This window comes from Macaca thibetana, chromosome 19, assembly GCF_024542745.1.
Source record: "Macaca thibetana thibetana isolate TM-01 chromosome 19, ASM2454274v1, whole genome shotgun sequence".
Taxonomy (NCBI): domain Eukaryota; kingdom Metazoa; phylum Chordata; class Mammalia; order Primates; family Cercopithecidae; genus Macaca; species Macaca thibetana.
In genome coordinates, this window is record NC_065596.1 from 33,264,556 (window position 1) to 33,284,939 (window position 20,384).

Consider the following 20,384-nt stretch of genomic DNA (forward strand, 5'->3'; position numbering starts at 1 on the left):
CAGACACCGGGGTCTACTTGAGGGTAGAGACCAGGAGGAAGGAGAGGAGCAGAAAAAATAACTATTATGGGCCAGGCGCAGTGGCTCACACCTGTAATTCCAGCACTTTAAGAGGTTGAGGCAGGTGAATAACGAGGTCAGGAGTTCAAGACCAGCCTGGCCAAGATAATGGAAACCCCTTCTCTATTAAAAATACAAAAAATAGCCAGACATGGTGTTGGCTGCCTATCTCAGCTACTCAAGAGGCTGACGCAGGACAGTGCTTGAATCCAGGAGGCAGAAGTTGCAGTGAGCTGAGATCACGCCACTTCACTGCAGCCTAAACGACAGAGTGAGACTCTGTCTCAAAAAAAAAAAAGAAAAAGGAAAGAACTTTAAGTTACTACAGAATTTTTTCTAAAGCCTCATAACGATGCACAAATACCTCTGTATGAGACTTGCTCTGACACCTGACACAGAACTGACATTAGCGGCTCCCCAGTGAGGTTGGAAGGAGGGTGAAGGACATGACAGGGAAAGGAGATGCCCTATGGCCAAGGGTCTAAGCTGCAGCTTTTCTTGGAGTTTTACCACTAAACAAATATATAGATCATGTGATGTTTAAATATATAACAATATATATTTAACAATAATTGGTGGGACTGGGCATGGTGGCTCGTGTCTGTAATCCCAGCATGCTGTGAGGCTGAAGCAGGCAGATCACCTGAGGTCAGGAATTCAAGACCAGCATGGCCAAAATGGTGAAACACCGCCTCTTCTAAAAACATGAAAAAATTAGCCGTGGGGGATGGCACGTGACTATAATCCCAGCTACTTGAAAGGCTAAAACAGGAGAATCACTGGAACTTGGGAGGCAGAGGTTGCAGTGATCTGAAATTGCACTACTGCACTCCAGCCTGGGCAATCGAGAATTTGTCTCAAAAAGAAAAAAAAAAAAAAAGCTGGATGAGGTGGCTCACGCCTGTAATTTCAACACTTTGGGAGACTGAGGTGGGCAGATCACGAGGTTATGAAATGGAAACCATCCTGGCTAAAAAGGTGAAACCCCATCGCTACTGAAAATAAAAAATTATCCAGGCATGGTGGCACTCGCCTGTAGTCCCAGCTACTCAGGAGTCTGAGGCAGGAGAATCACTTGAACCAGGAGGGCAGAGGTTGCAGTAAGCCGACATCACACCACTGCACTCCAGCCTGGGCTGCAGAGCAAGATTCCGCTCAAAAAATTAAAATTAAAATTAACCAGGCATGGGGGCGCCTGCGGTCCCAGCCACCTGAGAGGCAGAGGTTGAGGGATGGCTTGAGCCTGAGGGTGGAGGTTGCAGTGAGCTAAGATCATGCCACTGCACTCCAGCCGGGGCAACAGACCGAGACCTTGTCTCAAAATAAAATAAATATATGAAAACAGCATTACTCAAAGTATGAAAATATGTATGTCCAAAACAATAATAAAACCTACATAGACTCACAAGAAATTAGATATTAATAAAAAGGGTTGTAATTTTCCCCAGATTTTCAAAATATATATGTATGTATGTATATATGTATGTATATGTATAGATGTACGTGTATTTATGTGTGTGTATATATATTTATAAAAGTTTTAAAAATATAAAAGTAGCAAGATTTGTTTAACTGAAGAGGAATCTCGTCTTGGCAGTGGGAGGAAGGAGAGGAGCAGAGAAAATAACTACTGGGCCCGGGCACAGTGGCTCACACCTGTAATCCCAGCACTTTGGGAGGCTTAGGCGGGTGGATCACCTGAGGACAGGAGTTCAAGACCAGCCTGGCCAAGATGGCGAAACCCCGTCTCTACTAAAAATACAAAAAAATAGCTGGGCATGGTGGCAGGCGCCTGCAATCTCAGCTATTCAGAAGGCTGAGGCAGAGAATTGCCTGAACCCAAGAGGTGGAGGTTGTAGTGAGCCGAGATCACACCACTGCACTTCAGCCTGGGTGACAGAGTGAGACTCCATCTCAAAAAATAAAATTAAATTAAATTAAAATAAAATAAAATAAAAATAACTATTGGGTACTGGGCTTGATACTGGAGTGATGAAATAATTGGTACAACAAAACCCGATGATGTGAGTTTACCCCTGTAACAAGCCTTCACATGTAGCCCCAAGCATAAAGTGAAAAGATAAAATAAAATTTTTAAAAAATTTACAACAGAATTCTTTTTTCTTTCTTTCTTTTTTTTTTTTTTTTGAGACGGAGTCTTGCTCTGTCACCCAGGCTGGAGCTCAGTGGCAAGATCTTGGCTCACTACAAGCTCCACCTCCCAGCTTCACGCCATTCTCCAGCCTCAGCCTCCCAAGTAGCTGGGACTACACGTGCCCACCAACACGCCCGGCTAATTTTTGTATTTTTTAGTAGAGACAGGGTTTCATCATATTAGCCAGGATGGTCCCAATCTCCTGACCTCATGATCCGCTGGCCTCAGCCTCCCAAAATGCTGGGATTACAGGTGTGAGCCACCACGCCTGGCCCAGAATTTTTTTTTAAATCTCATAATGATGCAGAAATACACGTGTATGAGACTTGCTCTGACACCTAACACAGAACTGACGGTAGCGGCTCCCCAGTGAGGTTGGAAGGAGGATGAGGGATGTGACAAGGAAAGGAGATGCCTTATGGCCAAGGGCCTAAGCTGCAGCTTTGCTTGGAGACTTACCACAAAACAAATATATACATCATGTGATGTTTAAACATAACCATTTATATGTAATAATCACTGGTGGAGCTGGGCACGGTGGCTTGTGCCTGTAATCCCAGTGCTCTCGGGGGCTGAGACAGGCAGAGCACCTGAGGTTAGGAGTTGGAAGACAACCTGGCCAGCATGGTAAAAAGCCATTTCCACTAAAAGTACAAAACAATTAACCAGGCGTGGTGGCGCATGCCTATAATCCCAGCTACTAGGTGGGCTGACACAGGAGAATCGCTTCAACCTGGGAGGCAGAGGTTGCAGTAAGTTGAGATCATGCCACTGCACTCCAGCCTGGGCAACAAAGCAAGACTTCATTTCAGAATATAATAATAATAGGTGGAATGAGAATATGGCTTTATCCTCTAGGATAAAAAAGAAGTACTACTCTCATATTTGAGAAAAATTGTAAACATTTTTACCAAAAACACTTGTTTCACAAGCCTTTCCACAGTGACACCACTGTCTTCATGAGCTTAATGTGCTAAGAATAGTTTAACGAATCTCCTCCTATTATTTACATTGATTTCATATTCTTAAAATAATGAAGGAATAGGCCAGGCACGGTGGCTCACAATTGTAATCCCAGCACGTTAGGAGGCCAATGTGGGTGGATCACCTGAGGTCGGGAGTTTGAGACCAGCCTGACCAACATGGAGAAACCCCGTCTCTACTAAAAATACAAAATTAGCTGGGCGTGGTGGCGCATGCTTTTAATCCCAGCTGCTTGGGAGGCTGAGGCAGGAGAATCGCTTGAACCCAGGAGGCGGAGGTTGCAGTGACCTGAGATCATGCCATTGCACTCCAGCCTGGCCAACAAGAGCAAAATACTGCCTCAAATAATAATAATAATAATAATAATAATAAAGGAATCATTCATGTATTATTCATGTCTATGTATGAACTTTCCATTCTAATTAGTAAGATTTTTGGAGTCAGAAACTTAGTAACTCACTCAATTACCTAATAATGTGGTACAAAATCAGGGAGTAAAGATTTTCTTTTATTGGTCTCCTTTTCTAGAATTTACCACTTACTTTGTGCACATTAATACGTGACTTCCATTGGCAGCTGCTCTAATCCTGGTCCACAGAGAGCTGACAGTGCATCCAGATGTGGCCCCTGAACAATCCCTGCTGCCCAACAGCACTGACACCACGGGACCCTCACCCCGTCTCCATCCATGTCTGGTGTGAGCCCTTCCCAGGCCCATGCCCAGGGCCGCCTCTTCCCAAGTTCATGTCACTGGGTCACGAGAGATGGAATCTAAGCGAGATGAGAAGGACTGAGGGAAGGCATGGGTGAGTGTCAGCAAACCTGTCAGACAGGACGCTTCAGACTCAGAAGATTCCCAACTCCAAGGCCCAGCGTTTCTGAAAGGAAGGAGACAGAACAATCCACCGAGAATATCATCTCACCTGAGGAATACCCATCCCTGACTCCTTTGCTTTCCTCTTCCTCTTCCGAGTTTCTTCCTCATGGACCAAGAGTCTTTAGCAGTCAATCCTGAATGTTAAAAATATGCGTTTATGGCTCAGAATCAACACATCCCCCTCCCTGTAACACGATGACGCAAACAAAGGAGACCTCACCCTGAGGAAATACGGTCCCCTCTGCTGCCCAGTGCATCAGGAACAAAAAATTCCTACAGGAAAACTCCCGCTCCCCTCCTGGAGAAGCCCACACACACACACACTTCAGCTGTGGGGAGCTGGGCTGGGATGAGCTCCCCTTGAGGAAAACTCTACCAAAAATACAAAAACTTAGCCAGGTATGGTGGTGCACGTCTGTGTGTCTGTGGTCCTAGCTACTTAGGAAGCTGAGGTGGAAGCATCACTTGAGCTCAGAAGTTTGAGACCAGCCTGGCCAACATGGAGAAACCCTGTCTCTGCTAAAAATACAAAAACTGGTCCAGGCATGGTGGCTCATGCCTGTAATACTAGCACTCTGAAAGGCAGAGGTGGGTGGATTACTTGAGGTCAGTTGTTCGAGATCAGCCTGGACAACAGGGAGAAACCCTGTCTGTACTAAAAATACAAAAAGTAGCCGAGCTTCGTGGGCATCTGTAATCCCAGCTACTCAGGAGGCTTAGGAAGGATAATTTCTTGAACCTGGAAAGTGGAGGCTGCAGTGACCTGAGACTGCACCACTGCACTACTGCCTGGGCGACAGAGTAAGACTCAAAAATAAAATAAAATACAAATACAATAATTAGCAGGGTGTGGAGGCACACACCTGTAATCTCAGCTACTTGGGAGGCTGAGGCAGAAGAATCAGTTGAACCCAGGAGACAGAGGTTGCAGTGAGCCAAGATCACGAGACTGCACTCACAGCCTGGAGGACACAGTGAGAGTCTGTTTGGGGGAAAAAAAAAAGTACATTTCTGATGGGATTGACACAGAGATAAGAAAACTTGAGTAATGTAATAGACACTGACAGGCAGAGGGAACTTTAGATGGGGGTGGGAGGGCATAGGAGGCATCTCTGAGCCTAGACCTGAAGGAGAAAGGGACAGTGCCATCTTCATTTAGAAACATAGAATAAAAGCGGAGACAACGACCTGAGACAGGAAGGGTTTTGACGTTTGAAAAAAGAGAAAAGCAAATGTGACTGGGGCAGAGGGAGTCGGGAGAGGAGGGTAAGCTCCCAGGAGGAGGCTGGACACTGGCAGGGACCCTGGACACAGGGCTGTAGAGCCACAGTGAGGAGCTGGACTTTTGTCCCGGGGAACACGGGAAGCCAGTGGGAGGTTCCCTGCCAGGGACTGACACAACCTGCTTTAGACGTAGCTGTGATATCTTCATACAGACAAAGGCCTCTGAAGATGGTCTCTGTTTCTGAGTCTACCACTCTGTTTCTTCCATTCTTCTTCTTCTTTTTTTTTTTTTTTCATTTTTGGTTTACTGCATCCCATGGAAAATTCTTTTTTTTTTTTTTTTTTTGAGACGGAGTCTTGCTCTGTCGCCCAGGCTGGAGTGCAGTGGCCGCATCTCAGCTCACTGCAAGCTCCGCCTCCCGGGTCTATGCCATTCTCCTGCCTCAGCCTCCCGAGTAGCTGGGACTACAGGCGCCCGCCACCTCACCCGGCTAGTTTTTTGTATTTTTTAGTAGAGACGGGGTTTCACCGTATTTAGCCAGGCTGGTCTCGATCTCCTGACCTTGTGATCCGCCCGTCTCGGCCTCCCAAAGTGCTGGGATTACAGGCTTGAGCCACCGCGCCCGGCAGAAAATTCTAATTACAACTGGGCACTCCCCTCTCCCAGAGAAAAAGCCATGCCCACACACCGCCTCTATTTTGCCAATCATTTCAGGGGTCAGGGTCACTCAGGTTGAGCTTTTCTGGTCTAGCCCTTCATCGCCAAGCTGCAGGGAGGCTCACCCGGGATCAGAGCGGGAAACATTTTCACCAAGTTACCCTGAGAAGGTCTGAGATGAGTGAGAAGGTGTGCCTGAATTCTTACATGGGGGCCTGGAAGGGCTAATGGGATGGGTTGTTCTTATTCCATCCTTAAATTTAGAGAAGCATCTTTCATCTACCTGGGTTAAAGAAAATTCTTTGGAAAGGTTCTGATGAAACTGACAGCCAACATTGAATTCTTCCTTAGAAGAAAATCTCAGTAACATTTATAAAATGCAGAAGTGTAAACACACAGCTATTGACCTTGAAAACAGGGAAACAGGGTCAGCTGCAGAACTAAGACATAAGCAAATTTTTCAATCAAGAATACATGGGTGGACAGCTGCGGTGGCTCACACCTGTAATTCCAGCACTTTGGGAGGTAGAGGTGGGTGGATTACCTGAGGTCAGGAGTTTGAGACCAACCTGGCCAACATGGTGAAATCCTGTCTCTACTAAAAATACAAAAATTACCCGGGCTCCATCGTCACAACTTATTTAACCTCTAGTTGCTCCTTCTCCCCAAGCTTTAGATCGTCCTCAATCTCCATAGATTTCTGCCTCTTCTCCCATCTCTGGGCATCCTCTGTTCTCCCTGTTAAATTCTCTCTTCCCTGTTATAACCCCCTGTCCCCAATCTGGCACCCCAGATCCCCAGGTGTCCTCCCTGCTGTGGTTCTCCCTCTGTTCTCCTTGCCACCAGCATCACTCTGCTCTGTCTGCCCTGGCTCCAAATGCCTCCTCCTCTCCCTCACTCTGAGCCTCCCTCTTTGCTGCCCCTCACTACCTTGTTGTCTGTCCTTCATTTCTCTGTACATCTAGCTGTTCTCTACATTTCTGCAGTTGCTTTTCTCCTCCTGCTTTCTTATCTTTTTTTCACTTTTGCTGTCTCTTGGCAAATCCCTCACCCATCCTCTACTTTGCCATCTGTTACGGGTCTTCCTCATTCTTCTTTTCTCTGCCTCTGGTTTTCTACTGCTCTCTCAGTCCCTCTCTCTGTCTCCTGATCCTGCTGGCCCACACAATCACACGAGGGTTTGGAGTAAGACGCCGGCATCTCGGAGGAGCGCATTTTCCAAGAGCTGAATCTGGGCAGGCAAGAACACCCCATATCACAGGACAGGCACCGGGCACCTCTATAGTGCGGGCTCAGGGGAAGCGGTGACTGCGGAGGGAAGACCTGGGGAGCAGCAGGGCCCAGCATGAGGAGGGAGGTGGGGGGGCAACGACGCCTTCAGACAAGGGTGGGATCTGCAGGATCCCAGGACCAGAGAACGCGTCCTCCCCGCTACTGGGGTCACGGTGCTGTGCTCCAGGAATTGACGAGGGTGAGGCTGGGAGACGCGCAGGGTGGGAAAACACCTCTCGGGTGAGGATTTTTAAAAGCGCAGTGCGGAAGGAGTCAAAAAACGGTTTTTAGCAAGAAAACTACGCCATAGGAAGTGTATACGCTGTAGCAGAAAGACCCAGGACGGGATCAGCCTCAGGGTGACTTTAAACCCAAAAAGAAGGGACTTCCGGACCCCCAGGAGAACATCTCCATTTGCTCTGAGTGAAGGAAGAAAGACGAGAAATTCCAGGTCTACGGGGACCCCACATCCCATGTACAGAAGTGCCGGGGACCTGGGGAGCGCAGACTTCATACAACACAGAGCAAAACTCACCGCTGCGGTGTGACGGTCACTCCACAGGATCCGCTTCCTGGTCTGCGCGAATCTGGACGCGCAAGACGGAAACCAGGCCTGGGTGGAGCCAACGAGGAGGTGAGCGGGGCCTGGGTGAAGTAGGGGCGGGGGCGAAGCGGAGAGAACTTGCACTTTAGAACCGGCGAGAACTTGCACTTTAGAACCGGCAGAGGGCGGGGCCGGAGCGGGACCTGTGAGTCTGTCAAGGTCCTTCCAGTCCCTGTTCTCCGGGTTTTGGCGGCGAGAGCAGCAGGAAGGCAGAAGGATGATTCAAAAGCCCTGGAATAGTCTGGAAGGAGGATGCAAACCAGAATGTAAAATGCAAAGCCCTGCCTGGGTGGAACGTAGGATTTCATGCTGACGGCCCACAGGACAGAATAGAAATCCTCTCCCTTTCTATTCTCCATTCACTCAGGAGGGAGAGTCCACCCTGTGCTCAGCTTCAGAGACTTCCCTAGGGCCACCGCCTGGGATGAGGGACGGAATGCGCAGACTAAGGAGGAGTGAGGTCACTACCTACTGCTTAAACACAGCAGGGATGCGGGCGCGGGCGTGGGCGTGGGAGCGGGAGCCTGAGGTCCCAGCTACTCAGGAAGCAGTAGCGGGAGAATCGCTGAGCCTGGGGGTCCTGGCCAGCCTGGGCGACAAAGTAACATTCCCTCCCGCTTTTTTTTTTTTTTTTTAAATAAAATTTTGATTAGGACACGGTGGCTCACGCCTGTAATCCCAGCACTTTGGGAGGCTGAGGCGGGTGAATCTCGAGGTCAGGGCATCGAGACCATCCTGGCTAACACGGTGAAGCCCCGTCTCCACTAAAAATACAAAAATTAACTGGGCGTGGTGGCCGGCGCTCATAGTCCCAGCTTACTCAGGAGGCTGAGGCAGGAGAATGCTGTGAGCACGGGAGGTGGAACTTGCAGTGGGCCGAGATCTCGCCACTGCACTCCAGCCTGGGCGACAGAGCCAGACTCTGTCGCAGGAAAAAAAAAAAAAAAAAAAAAAAAAAAAAATTTCCTTGCCTGAGATAGGGATACCTTACTCTTTTCCATGTGAATATCCAGTTAGTTGTGCCAGCACGTTTGTAAAAGAGATCTATTACTTTCTCCTTTTTATTTCCATTTTTTTTCTGTGTGTGTGTGTGTGTGTGTGAGAGAGAGAGAGAGAGACATAGTATTTCTCTGTCGCCCAGGCTGGAGTGCAGTGGCGAGATCTCGGCTCACTGCAGCTTCTGCCTCCTGGGTTGAAGCGATTCTTCTGCCTCAGTCTCCGGAATAGCTGGCATTACAGACGCACGCCACCATGCCCGGCTAATTTTTGTATTTTAGGTAGAGATGGGCTGTCACCATGTTGGACAGGCTGGTCTCGAACTCCTGACTTCAAGTCATCCGCCTGCCTCGGCCTCCCAAAGTGCTTGGAGTACAGGAGTGAGTCGCTGTGCCTGGTCCAAGAAATACTCTTTACTTCGCTTTTTAAATGTTGTGAAAATACAATTGAAAACTAAAATATCCTCCCCGAAATGAGAAATCATCTTCACGACACAAGAGAAAGAAATAAAAACCATCTTATTAATAAATAAGCCTTAGACCAGAATGTGATGGGAAATAGAGGCAAAGACCTGAGAGGTTGAAAAGACAGAAAAAAAACTTCACTGTTCTATGCAACCCATTAAGTACATGTTTTCAAGATAAACACTAATCAGTCCTCAGGGAAGAGGACTTGACAACATTCTTGGTCACACATAGTTCATCGTGGCTCTACTTGGTAATGGAGGTGACCATCTGTGTCAGCTAGTTAGCTTCATGCAGAGGGAGGGGAAATACTTTAACCCATGTCTTTTTGACAAGTGTGAGTTTTACAACGTGGCGACAGGTGCCCTCTCTGGTGAGGCTCCTACAATCCGACAGGAACTGATGTCAGCAGTAAATAATAAAGTTTAGAATACATGATTAATTATAGACTTTATTTGAACACAAAGCTTGAGGACAGCCACCTGGAAACCTCAATTCCAAATGAAGGGGGCCCATGTTCCCAAGTAGAGACGTTAATGTTTCACACACAGGGAAAGAGAAGTTTTAGCAGAATCACCACATTTTCCATTCAAGACCAGTGCATTGGCTGCAGCAACCTGATTGGTGACGGATTGATAGACTTTAAGGAAGGTTACTTTATCACTCCAGAAGAAGGGACAACGATGCCACGAGGTCTTATCTCTGGGGCTGCTTAGTCTTCCTAATTATTTACAGGAAAACTGTTGTTTTTTTTTTAATTGGTATAAGGAAACTAAATTTTATTGCATTTTTTTTTTTTTTTGGTACTGAGTCTTGCTCTGTCACCCAGGCTGGTGTGCAGTGGCACGATCTTGGCTCACTGCAACCTCCATCTCTCCGGTTCAAGCAGTTCTCCTGCCTCAGCCTCCTAAGTAGCTGGGAATACAGGCACGCGCCACCATGCCTGGCTAATGCTTTTGTATTTTTAGTAGAGACGGGGTTTCACCGTGTTGGCCAGGCTGGTTTCTAATTCCTGACCTCAAGTGATCCGCCGGCCTCAGCCTCCCAAAGTGCTGGGATTACAGGCGTGAGCCACCGCACCTGGCCAGCAAAATTCTTAGAAGTTGCACCTGCATGCCATTGGACTCAGGTTGCATGACCACGTTCCTCTCAAGGCTCAGAATTATTTAAATGTCCGTAGCTTTAAATTGGAAATATTTGATGTTTGAATTATTTAACTTGTAGTTAATCCTTGTAGTTTGCCTTACAAGGAGCGCTCCCAAGTCCTGCAGAAATACATCTCTGGGTCATTAAGCTGAAAAAAGTTTTAGTTACTCTCTAAAAATACCACTTCAGGTGAGGCACAGTGGCTCAAGCCTGTACTCCCAGCGTTTTGGGAGGTCAAGGAGGACAGATGGCCTGAGGTCTGAAGTTTGAGACCAGCCTGACCAATATAGAGAAACCTCGTCTCTCCTATAAATACAAAAATTACCCTGGCCTGTTGGCATGCACCTATATTCCCAGCTACTCAGGAAGCTGAGGCAGGAGAATTGCCTGATCCCAGGAAACGGAGGTTGTGGTGAGCCAAGATCGTGCCATTGCACTCCAGCCTGGGCAACAAGAGTGAAATTCCGTCTCAAAAACAAAAAATAAATAATAAAAAAATAATAATAAATATAACTGGGTGCAGTGGCTCACACCTGAGCAAGACTCCATCTCAGAAAACAAAACAAAAAAACAAAAACCAAACAAAAAAAACGCTACCAGTTACACAGTAGGGCGTCCTCAAAAACAAAGGAAATGCCTCTTCTTTAAGTTTTTTTTTTTTTTTGTTTTTTTTTTGAGACGGAGTCTCACTCTGTCACCCAGGCTGGAGTGCAGTGGCGCGATCTCCGGTCACTGCAAGCCTCTTCTCGTGGGCTCATGCCATTCTCCTGCCTCAGCCTCCTGAGTATCTGGGACTACAGGCGCCCGCCACCAAGCCCAGCTAATTTTTTGTATTTTTACTAGAGACAGGGTCTCACCGTGTTACCAGGATGGTTTCAATCTCCTGACCTCGTGATCCTCCCACCTCGGCCTCCCAAAGTGCTGGGATTACAGGCGTCAGCCACCGCACCCGGCCTAAGTTTTTTTTACATAGGTGCCTAGGTAAAACTAAGATATGTCTACCTGCTGGTTGGCTGACAGTCTAACAAAACCTATCACTTTGTTGATTTAAAGCTATTCTTGACTGGTCGCGGCGGCTCATACCTGTAATCCCAGCACTTTGAAAGGCTGAAGTCGGGGGGGTCACCTGAGGTCAGGAGTTCAAGACCAGCCTGGACAACATGGTGAAAGCCCGTCTCTACTGAAAATGCAACAATTAGCTGGGCGTGGTGGCACATGCCTGTAATCCTAGCTACTCAGGATGCTGAGGCAGGAGAATTGCTTGAACCTGGAAGGCGGAGGTTGCAGTGAGCCAAGATGGTGCCATTGTACTCCAGTCTGGACGACAAGCGTGAACCTGCATTTAAAAAAAAAAAAAAAAAGGCCGGGCGCGGTGGCTCAAGCCTGTAATCCCAGCACTTTGGGAGGCTGAGACGGGCGGATCACGAGGTCAGGAGATCGAGACCATCCTGGCTAACCTGGTGAAACCCCGTCTCTACTAAAAAATACAAAAAACTAGCCGGGCGAGGTGGCAGGCGCCTGTAGTCCCAGCTACTCGGGAGGCTGAGGCAGGAGAATGGCGTGAACCCGGGAGGCGGAGCTTGCAGTGAGCTGAGATCTGGCCACTCCAGCCTGGGCGACAGAGCGAGACTCCGTCTCAAAAAAAAAAAAAAAAAAAAAAAAGCTATCCTTGGTATTTTAGTATTTTAGTGTGCAAGTACTTGAAAGCATGGCTGTAATTATCTTAGAAGCATACATTGTCATGGGATATTGGGTCATCTGGACATTGTGTTTCTGTAGGAGTTTGTTCTTGCAGGTACTATTAAGCTGCTTTCCTTAACTGTAAACATCTTAAGAACGTGACTCATGCGTGAGCAGTAAGGAACACGTCTGGCTAGGTTTACTGGACTTAAACTTCGTCATTCTAGCTCTCCTAGGATTCTGTTTAATAGTTTTCCCACTCATGCACCACAGAGTTCTAAGCACAATTATGGAGACACTACTCTCTTGTTATGTGCCGAGATCATGCCACTATACTTTAGCCTGTGCAACAGAGTGAGACTCCGTCTCAAAAAAAAAAAAAAAAAAGAAAAGAAAAAGAAAAAAAGAAAACTCATCCAAATTAGAAAGAAAGAAAATTGTATTTGTTTGTAGATGACATGATCTTCTGTGTAAAAACTCCAAAGAGTCAACCAAAATACTACTGGAACTAATAAACACATTCAGTGGATTTGCAGAATACAATATCAGCACCAAAAGTTAGTTGAATTTCCATACATTAACAATCAGCAATTTTAAAAGAAAATTCAGAAAACACTTCCATTTGCTAGGGAAATTTAAGTAAGAAATACTAAGGAATAAATGCAAAGAGATGAGACATTTGTACCTTGAAATCCACAAACATTGATCAAAATGATTTAAAACATATATAGATAGACATAAAACCATATTGATGGATTGGAAAAATTAATACTGTTAAATGATTATATAACCCAATGTGATTTAGATTCAACACAATACCCATAAAAATCCCTATCAGATTGTGTTAAAGAAACAAAAAACTGGCTGGGAAAAGTGACTTACATCTGTTGGCCAGGCTGATCTCAAACTCCTGACCTCAAGTGATCTAACTGCCTTGGCCTCCCAAAATGCTGGGATTACAAGCATGAGACACTGCACCCAGCACAATCCTCTTTTTTTTTTTTTTTTTTTTTTTTTTTTTTTTTTTTGAGACGGAGTCTCGCTCTGTCGCCCAGGCTGGAGTGCAGTGGCGCGATCTCGGCTCACTGCAAGCTCCGCCTCCCGGGTTCACGCCATTCTCCTGCCTCAGCCTCCCGAGTAGCTGGGACTACAGGCGCCCACAACCGCGCCCGGCTAATTTTTTGTATTTTTAGTAGAGACGGGGTTTCACCGTGGTCTCGATCTCCTGACCTTGTGATCCGCCCGCCTCGGCCTCCCAAAGTGCTGGGATTACAGGCGTGAGCCACCGCGCCCCGGCCGAGCACAATCCTCTTAACCTAAACACTTTAACATCAATTAATGTTTGCTATACTCATTGCATTTGCATCAATTATCTCAAAAATGAATTTTTTTTTTTTTTTTTTTTTGAGACGGAGTCTCGCTCTGTCGCCCAGGCTGGAGTGCAGTGGCGCGATCTCAGCTCACTGCAAGCTCCGCCTCCCGGGTTTATGCCATTCTCCTGCCTCAGCCTCCAGAGTAGCTGGGACTACAGGCGCCCGCCACCTTGCCCGGCTAGTTTTTTGTATTTTTTTTAGTAGAGACGGGGTTTTACCGGGTTAGCCAGGATGGTCTCGATCTCCTGACCTCGTGATCCGCCCGTCTCGGCCTCCCATAGTGCTGGGATTACAGGCTTGAGCCACCGCGCCCGGCTCGAATTTTCTGATGTTCTGCAAGGAGTGACCTCAGACTGAAGACCTTGCCGCACTTATGACATTTGTAAGATTTCTGTCCAGTATGGATTCTCTGATGGCTAATGACTTGTGAACGTGAAGTGAAGGCTTTGCCATAATCATCACAGTTGTGAGGTTTCTCTCCTCCATGAATTATCCTATGTTTTGCACTGGATGAAGCTTGACTGAAGACCTTGCCACAATCATGACATTTGTGAGGTTTCTTTCTAAGCATGAGTTCACCGATGAGCTGCAAGTTACAAATGATGGCTGAAAAATTTACCACATTTATTACACTTGTAATATCTCTCTTCATTATGGATTATCCAATGATTTGCAATGGTTGTAGCATTACTGAAGACTGTGTGACAATCATTACATTAGTAAACTTTCCCTACACCATGCATTGCCTGATGGTGAATAAGTGGTGACTGCCCACTAAAGGCTTTGCCACACTCATTACACTTGTACGGTTTCTCTCCAGTGTGAATTCTAGTATGTCCTGCAAGGTGTGAATCACACCCAAAATCCTTGTCACAAACCTTACATTTGTATGGTTTCTCTCCAGTATGAATTCGCCTATGTCTTTCAAGCTGTGATTTGTGACTGAAAACTTTGTCACATTCTTCACATTTGTAAGGTTTCTCTCCAGTATGAGCTCACTGATGAACTGCAAGGTAAGAACGATGTCTGAAAAACTGGCCACATTTATCACACTTGCAAGATCTCTCTTCATTGTGGGTTCTCCAATGATTTGCAAGCGGTGTAGTTTTACTAAAGACTTTGTGGCAATCATTACATTTGTAAGGTTTCACTACACCATGGATTGCTTGATGGTGAATAAGCGATGCCCTTACCCTAAAGGCTTTGCCACACTCATTATACTAGTAAGGTTTCTCTCCAGTATGAATTCTAGTATGTTCTGCAAGGAGTGAATGGAGCCCAAAAACCTTGTCACAAACCTTACATTTCTATGGCTTCTCTCTAGTATGAATTCTCCTTTGCATTGCAAGGTGTGATCTGCAACTGAAAACTTTGTCACATTCTTCACATTTGTAAAGTTTCTCTCCAGTATGAATTGCCTTGTGAACAAAATTACAAAAAATTAGCTGGGTGTCGTGGTTTGTGCCTGTAGTCCCTTGCTGTTCTGGAGCCTGAGGCAGGGGAATCACTTGAACCCGGGAGGTAGAGATTGCAGTGACCTGAGATCGCGCTGCTGAAAAGACATGAACAAGTTGAAAGCCACTGTGACTCGGCTCATTGCAAACTGCCTCCCAGGCTCAAGCAATTCTCCTGCCTCAACCTTTCGAGTAGCTGGGATTGCAGGCACACACCACCACACCTGGCTAAGTTTTGTATTTTTAGTAGAGACAGGGTTTTGCGATGCTGGCCAGACTGGTCTCGAACTTTTTACCACAAAAAAATGAACGTATAATACATAGAAATGAACAAGTTGAAAGCCACTGTGTCTTAAACAAATGACAGTAGAACTAAAATATGGGAAGGCCGGGCACGGTGGTTCACCCCTGTAATTCCAGCACTTTGGGAGGCGAAGGTGAGCGGATCACGAGGTCAGGAGTTCAAGACCATCCTGGCCAACATGGTGAAAACCTGTCTCTACTAAAAATACAAAAATTAGCTGGGCACGGTGGCATATGCCTGTAATCCCAGGTACTCAGGAGACTGAGGCTGGAGAATTGCTTAAAGCGGGACCCAGGAGGCAGAGGTTGCAGTGAGCCAAGGTCATGCCACTGCACTCTAACCTGGGCTACAGAGTAAGACTCCATCTCAAAAAAAAAAAAAAAAAAAAAAAAAACTAAAATATGGGCATCTCATTCATCCTCACAAGCTCCCTCAGTAAGATTGATGAAAATTGTAACTGTTACAGGGTTGATCCCACAACAAACTGAACAAAGTTTTTCTTGTTAAAAATGAACAATGCCAGACACAGTGGCTCAAGCCTGTAATCCCAGGACTTTAGGAGGCTGAGGTGGGCGGGTATTGAGGTCAGGAGTTCAAGACAAGCCTGGCCAACATGGCAAAACCTTGTCTCCACTAAAGATACAAAATAATTCACTGGGCATGGTGGCGTGTTCCTGTAATCCCAGCTATGTACATCAAAAGCAGGTATGGGGCAAAATCACAAAAGAGAATACAAAACCAGGAATAGCCAAGATATACAAGGACAGATTCCTCATGTCTGGAGGGACACTTTCCTCACCCACAGACTCCAGGTTCCTATAGTTCCCCACATCACGGCCCTGTATAAAGCCCTCTGTGCAGGGTCCAGGCATTTCCACTCCTCCAAAGAGAATTCTATAGCCACATCCCTGAAAGTCAAGTGTTCCTAAAATGAAAAACACATTTACATAAAACATTATGGAGGAGTGAGTTGTCACTTTCACACAAAATGAGATTAAGTATCAATTTGATCAAAGAATATGTTCTGACAAATCCACATTAAGGTATTTCTGAATTTAAAAAAAAAGTTTGGCTTCAAATGCATTACAAAATCATAAACAAAATATCTCCCTTTATTAGTCTCCTTTTCCAGATTGTACGAGCTATCAGTGCACATTAATGTATGACTTTCATGTGTAGTTTCTGGGATCCAGTCCACACAGAGCTAAACATGCATCCAAATGTGGCGCCTGAACAATCCCAGCTACACAGCAGCACTGACACCATGAGGCCCACACCCCGTCTCCACCCATGGCTGGTGTGAGCCCTTCCCAGGACAATGCCCAGTGCAGCCTCTATGGAAACTCATGTCACTGGGTTATAGAAGATGGAATTTTTTTTTTTTAGACAGTCTTCCCTGTCCGCTCACTGCAAGCTCCGCCTCCTAGTTTCACGCCATTCTCTTGCCTCAGCCTCCCTAGTAGCTGGGACTACAGGTGCCCGCCACCATGCCTGGCTAAATTTTTTTGTATTTTTATTAGAGATGGGGTTTCACCTTGTTAGCTGGGATGGTCTCAATCTCCTGACCTTGTGATCTTCCCACTTCGGCCTCCCAAAGTGCTGGGATTACAGGCGTGAGCCACTGCGCCCATCCTAAATTTTGTATTTTTAGCAGAGACAAGAGTTTCACCATTTTGGTCAGGCTGGTCTTGAACTCCTGACCACCAGCCTTGGCCTCCCAAAGTGCTGGGATTGCAGGCATGAGCCACCACATCCAGTCCCTACTCATTATTGTGATAGTTGACAACAATGGAAAATACTTAAAATCATTACAATTATTATAAATAAAAACTTATTACAAATGTTGAGTTTTCTACATACACCATGGGCTTATCCATCCACGTATTCATGCACACACATCACATCACGGTGTTACACACGTGGTGGCATGCACCTCTAATCCCAGCTACTCAAGAGGCTCAGGCAACAGAATCACTGTAATCCAGGAGGCGGAGGCTACAGTGAGAAAAAAATCCCACTATTGCACTCCAGCCTGAGTGACAGATTGAAACTCACCTCAAAAATAAATACATACATAAAATCAATGATGTGATAAAGCATGCTGTATCACTGATGTGTATCTCCACTTTCCAATCCATTCCAAGTTATTAAAAGTGCAAAGTCTGGCTGGGCATGGTAGCTGAGGCCTGTAATCCCAGCACTTTGGGAGGCTGAGGTGAAAAAAACACAAGGTCAGGGGTTCCCGACCAGCCTGATCAATATAGTGAAACCCTATCTCTACTAAGAACACAAAAAAATCAGCCAGGCATGGTGATGCATGCCTGTAATCCCAGCTACTCAGTAGGCTGATGTAGGAGAATTGCTTGAACCCAGGAGGTGGATGTTGCAGTCAGCTGAGATCCCGTCACTGCACTCCAGCTTGGGCAACAGAGCGAGACTCCATTTCAAAATAAATAAATAAATAAATAAAACAAACAATTAGCTGCATGTGGTGACACACGCCTATCATTCAAGCTCTCTGGGAGATTAAAGTGGGGATTATTTGAGCCCAGAGTTTCAGGCTGCTGTAAACTCAACATTGTGCCATTGTACTCCAGAACTAAGCCACAGAGTGACATTTTCTCTCTCTCCCTCTCTCCAACATGGTGAAACCCCATCTCTACCAAAAATACAAAAAATTAGCCAGGCTTCCTGGCACACATCTGTGGTCCCAGCTACTTGTGAGGCTGATGCCTGGGATGCTTGAGCCTGGGACATAGAGGTTACAGTGATCCAAGACTGTGTCACTGCATTCCAGCCTTAATGACAGAGTGACATGCCACTTCGAGAAAAAAAAATTCCAAAACCATCTTGTATATTCCTGAGCAAAAGAAACTTCTTTCAAGGTCTAAGGTTCTAATGACATCAATCCCAAACATGTAATTACTCACTCCCAGAAAAATCACAGAAATATGTTCAAAATGTACACATTGTGAACACAGAGCTGCAGGTGTTTTAAACACTGAAAAATGGTGAACACATAGCTCTAGGTGCTTAAAACACTGAAAAAGAGGCAGCTGTAGAAATGAGATCTGAGCAAATGTTTTCTTCATGAACACATGGGCTCTGCTAAACCAAGGTTCCAAGTCAGTCCAGCCCATCCTTCAACACCTGCAGATAATATTATGGACCAGAGGGACTTAAATTCATTACGTTACAAACAGAGGAAGCAACACGTCATCACTTCATCATCACATCCAATCAACTCACCGCTCATCTGCACCCAGGGTCCCCCTTCATCTTCATCACTGTTTCCCTCCCTCATTCTGTACACAGCTCTCATTCTCATCTTCTCTGAAATTAGAATTAGCCTGGCGTGGTGGCACATGCCTGTCATCCTAGCTCCTCGGGAGGCGAATGTGACGATCACTTGAGCCCACAAATTTGAGGCTGCTGTTAATAGAATGGTTCCATTGCACTCCCGACTGGGCCCCAGAGTGACACCCTGTCTCATAAAAAAAAGTCTGGAGTCAGAGACATAGTGACTCACTAGTGTAGCTTCAAATGCATTACAAAGTCAGACGCAAAGTATCTTCTGTAGTTTGTCTCCTTTTCCAGAATTTACCAGATACCAGTGCATATTAATATGCTGAAGGGGGTCTGCCCCTCCACACCTGTGTGTATTTCTTGCAAGGTGGAGATAAGAGACTGAGAAAAGAAATAAGACACAGGGACAAAGTATAGAGGAAGAAAAGAGGGTCCAGGGGACCAGCGCTCAGCAAGTGAGGACCTGCATCAGCGTCAGCCTCTGAGTTCCCTCAGTGTTTATTGATCACTATCTCTACTATCTCGGCGAGGGGAATGTGACAGGACTATAGGGTAATGGTGAGGAGAGGGTCAGCAGGAAAACACATGAGCAAAGGACTCTGGGTCATAAATAAGTTTAAGGAAAGGTGCTGTGCCTGGATGTGCACGTAGGCCAGACTTATGTTTGACTTTACACAAACATCTCAGTGCAGTAAAGAGCAGTATTGCCGCCATCATGTCTCACTACAGCCATAGGGCGGTTTTCTCCTATCTCAGTAAATAGAATGTACGGTCGGGTTTTACACTGAGACATTCCATTCCCAGGGACAAGCAGGAGACAGATGCCTTCCTGTGATCTCAACTGCAAAGAGGCCTCCCTCTTTCACTCATCCTCCTCAGCACAGACCCTTTATAGGTGTTGGGCGGGGGGACTGTAAGGTCTTTCCCTCCCAACGAGGCCATATCTCAGGCTGTCTCAGTGGGGGAAACCTGGCTAATACCCAGGCTTTCTTGAGCAGAGGTCCCTGCGGCTTTCCTTGGTGCATTGTGTCCCTGGTTAATCGAGAATGGAGAATGGTGATGCCTTTCACAAACCATACTGCCTGCAAGAACTTTTTAAACAAAGCACATCTTGCACAGCCCGAGACCAATTAAATCTTGATTCAATACACACATGTTTCTGTGAACACAGGGTTGGGGCTAAGGTTACAGATTAACAGCATCTCAAAGCATAAGAATTTTTCTTAGTACAGATCAAAATGGAGTTTCTTATGTCTTCCTTTTCTACATAGACACAGTAACAGTCTGGTCTCTCTTTTTTTCCCCCTACAATGTATGACTTTCATATACAGTTTCTCTGATCCGGTCCACAAAGAGTTAAACGTGCATCCAGATGTGGCCCCTGAACAATCCCTGCTGCCCAACATCACTGACAGCACGGGACCCTCACCCCGTCTCCATCCATGTCTGGTGTGAGCCCTTCCCAGGACCATGCCCAGGGGAGCCTCTTCCCAAGCTCATTCACTAGGTTATAGGAGATGGAATTTAAGTGAAGATGACAAGGACTGAGAAAAGGCATGGGTGAGTGCCAGCAAACGTGTGAGGCAGGACGCTTCAGACTCACAGAAGACTGGCTACCACAATACCTGGCATTTCAGAAAGGAAACAGACAGCAGAATCCACCGAGGAATATCACTCACCTGAGGAAGAGCCATCCCTGGATCCTTTTCTTTGCTCTTCTTGGTGGCTTCCTCATGTAACATGAGTCTTTGGAAATCCTGTGTGTGAAAAAATCAGAGATTTAATGTTTAGAAACCATTCACTCCTTTCCTGTGACAAAACACACAC

General features: G+C 46.1%; 3 protein-coding genes across 5 annotated transcripts in view; all 3 read right to left on the reverse strand.

The window, feature by feature from the left end:
* LOC126943023 (zinc finger protein 28) overlaps nucleotides 1-6,316 on the reverse strand; it is a 62,605-nt gene extending 56,289 nt beyond the window's left edge. Inside the window, exon 1 of the mRNA XM_050771299.1 lies at nucleotides 6,242-6,316. The gene's annotated coding sequence lies outside the window, so the exon portion shown is untranslated. The remainder of the gene's footprint in view (nucleotides 1-6,241) is intronic.
* The window catches only part of LOC126943046 (zinc finger protein 320), a 52,890-nt gene that overhangs the window by 16,165 nt on the left and 16,341 nt on the right, over nucleotides 1-20,384 (reverse strand). The gene's annotated exons all lie outside the window — the stretch shown is intronic.
* Nucleotides 1-20,384, reverse strand: part of LOC126943035 (zinc finger protein 468) — a 38,889-nt gene that overhangs the window by 12,177 nt on the left and 6,328 nt on the right. For 2 of the 3 annotated variants that reach the window (XM_050771349.1, XM_050771351.1), the window contains exons 1-3: nucleotides 6,242-6,331; nucleotides 4,940-5,058; nucleotides 4,123-4,210 (exon numbers count right to left, since the gene is read on the reverse strand). In XM_050771349.1, coding sequence (XP_050627306.1) covers nucleotides 4,123-4,137 — 15 coding nt within the window. In that variant the 5' untranslated portion in view covers nucleotides 4,138-4,210; nucleotides 4,940-5,058; nucleotides 6,242-6,331. Of the gene's footprint in view, nucleotides 1-4,122; nucleotides 4,211-4,939; nucleotides 5,059-6,241; nucleotides 6,332-20,236; nucleotides 20,315-20,384 lie in introns of those variants that run through there. The other variant, XM_050771348.1, reaches the window with a different exon arrangement.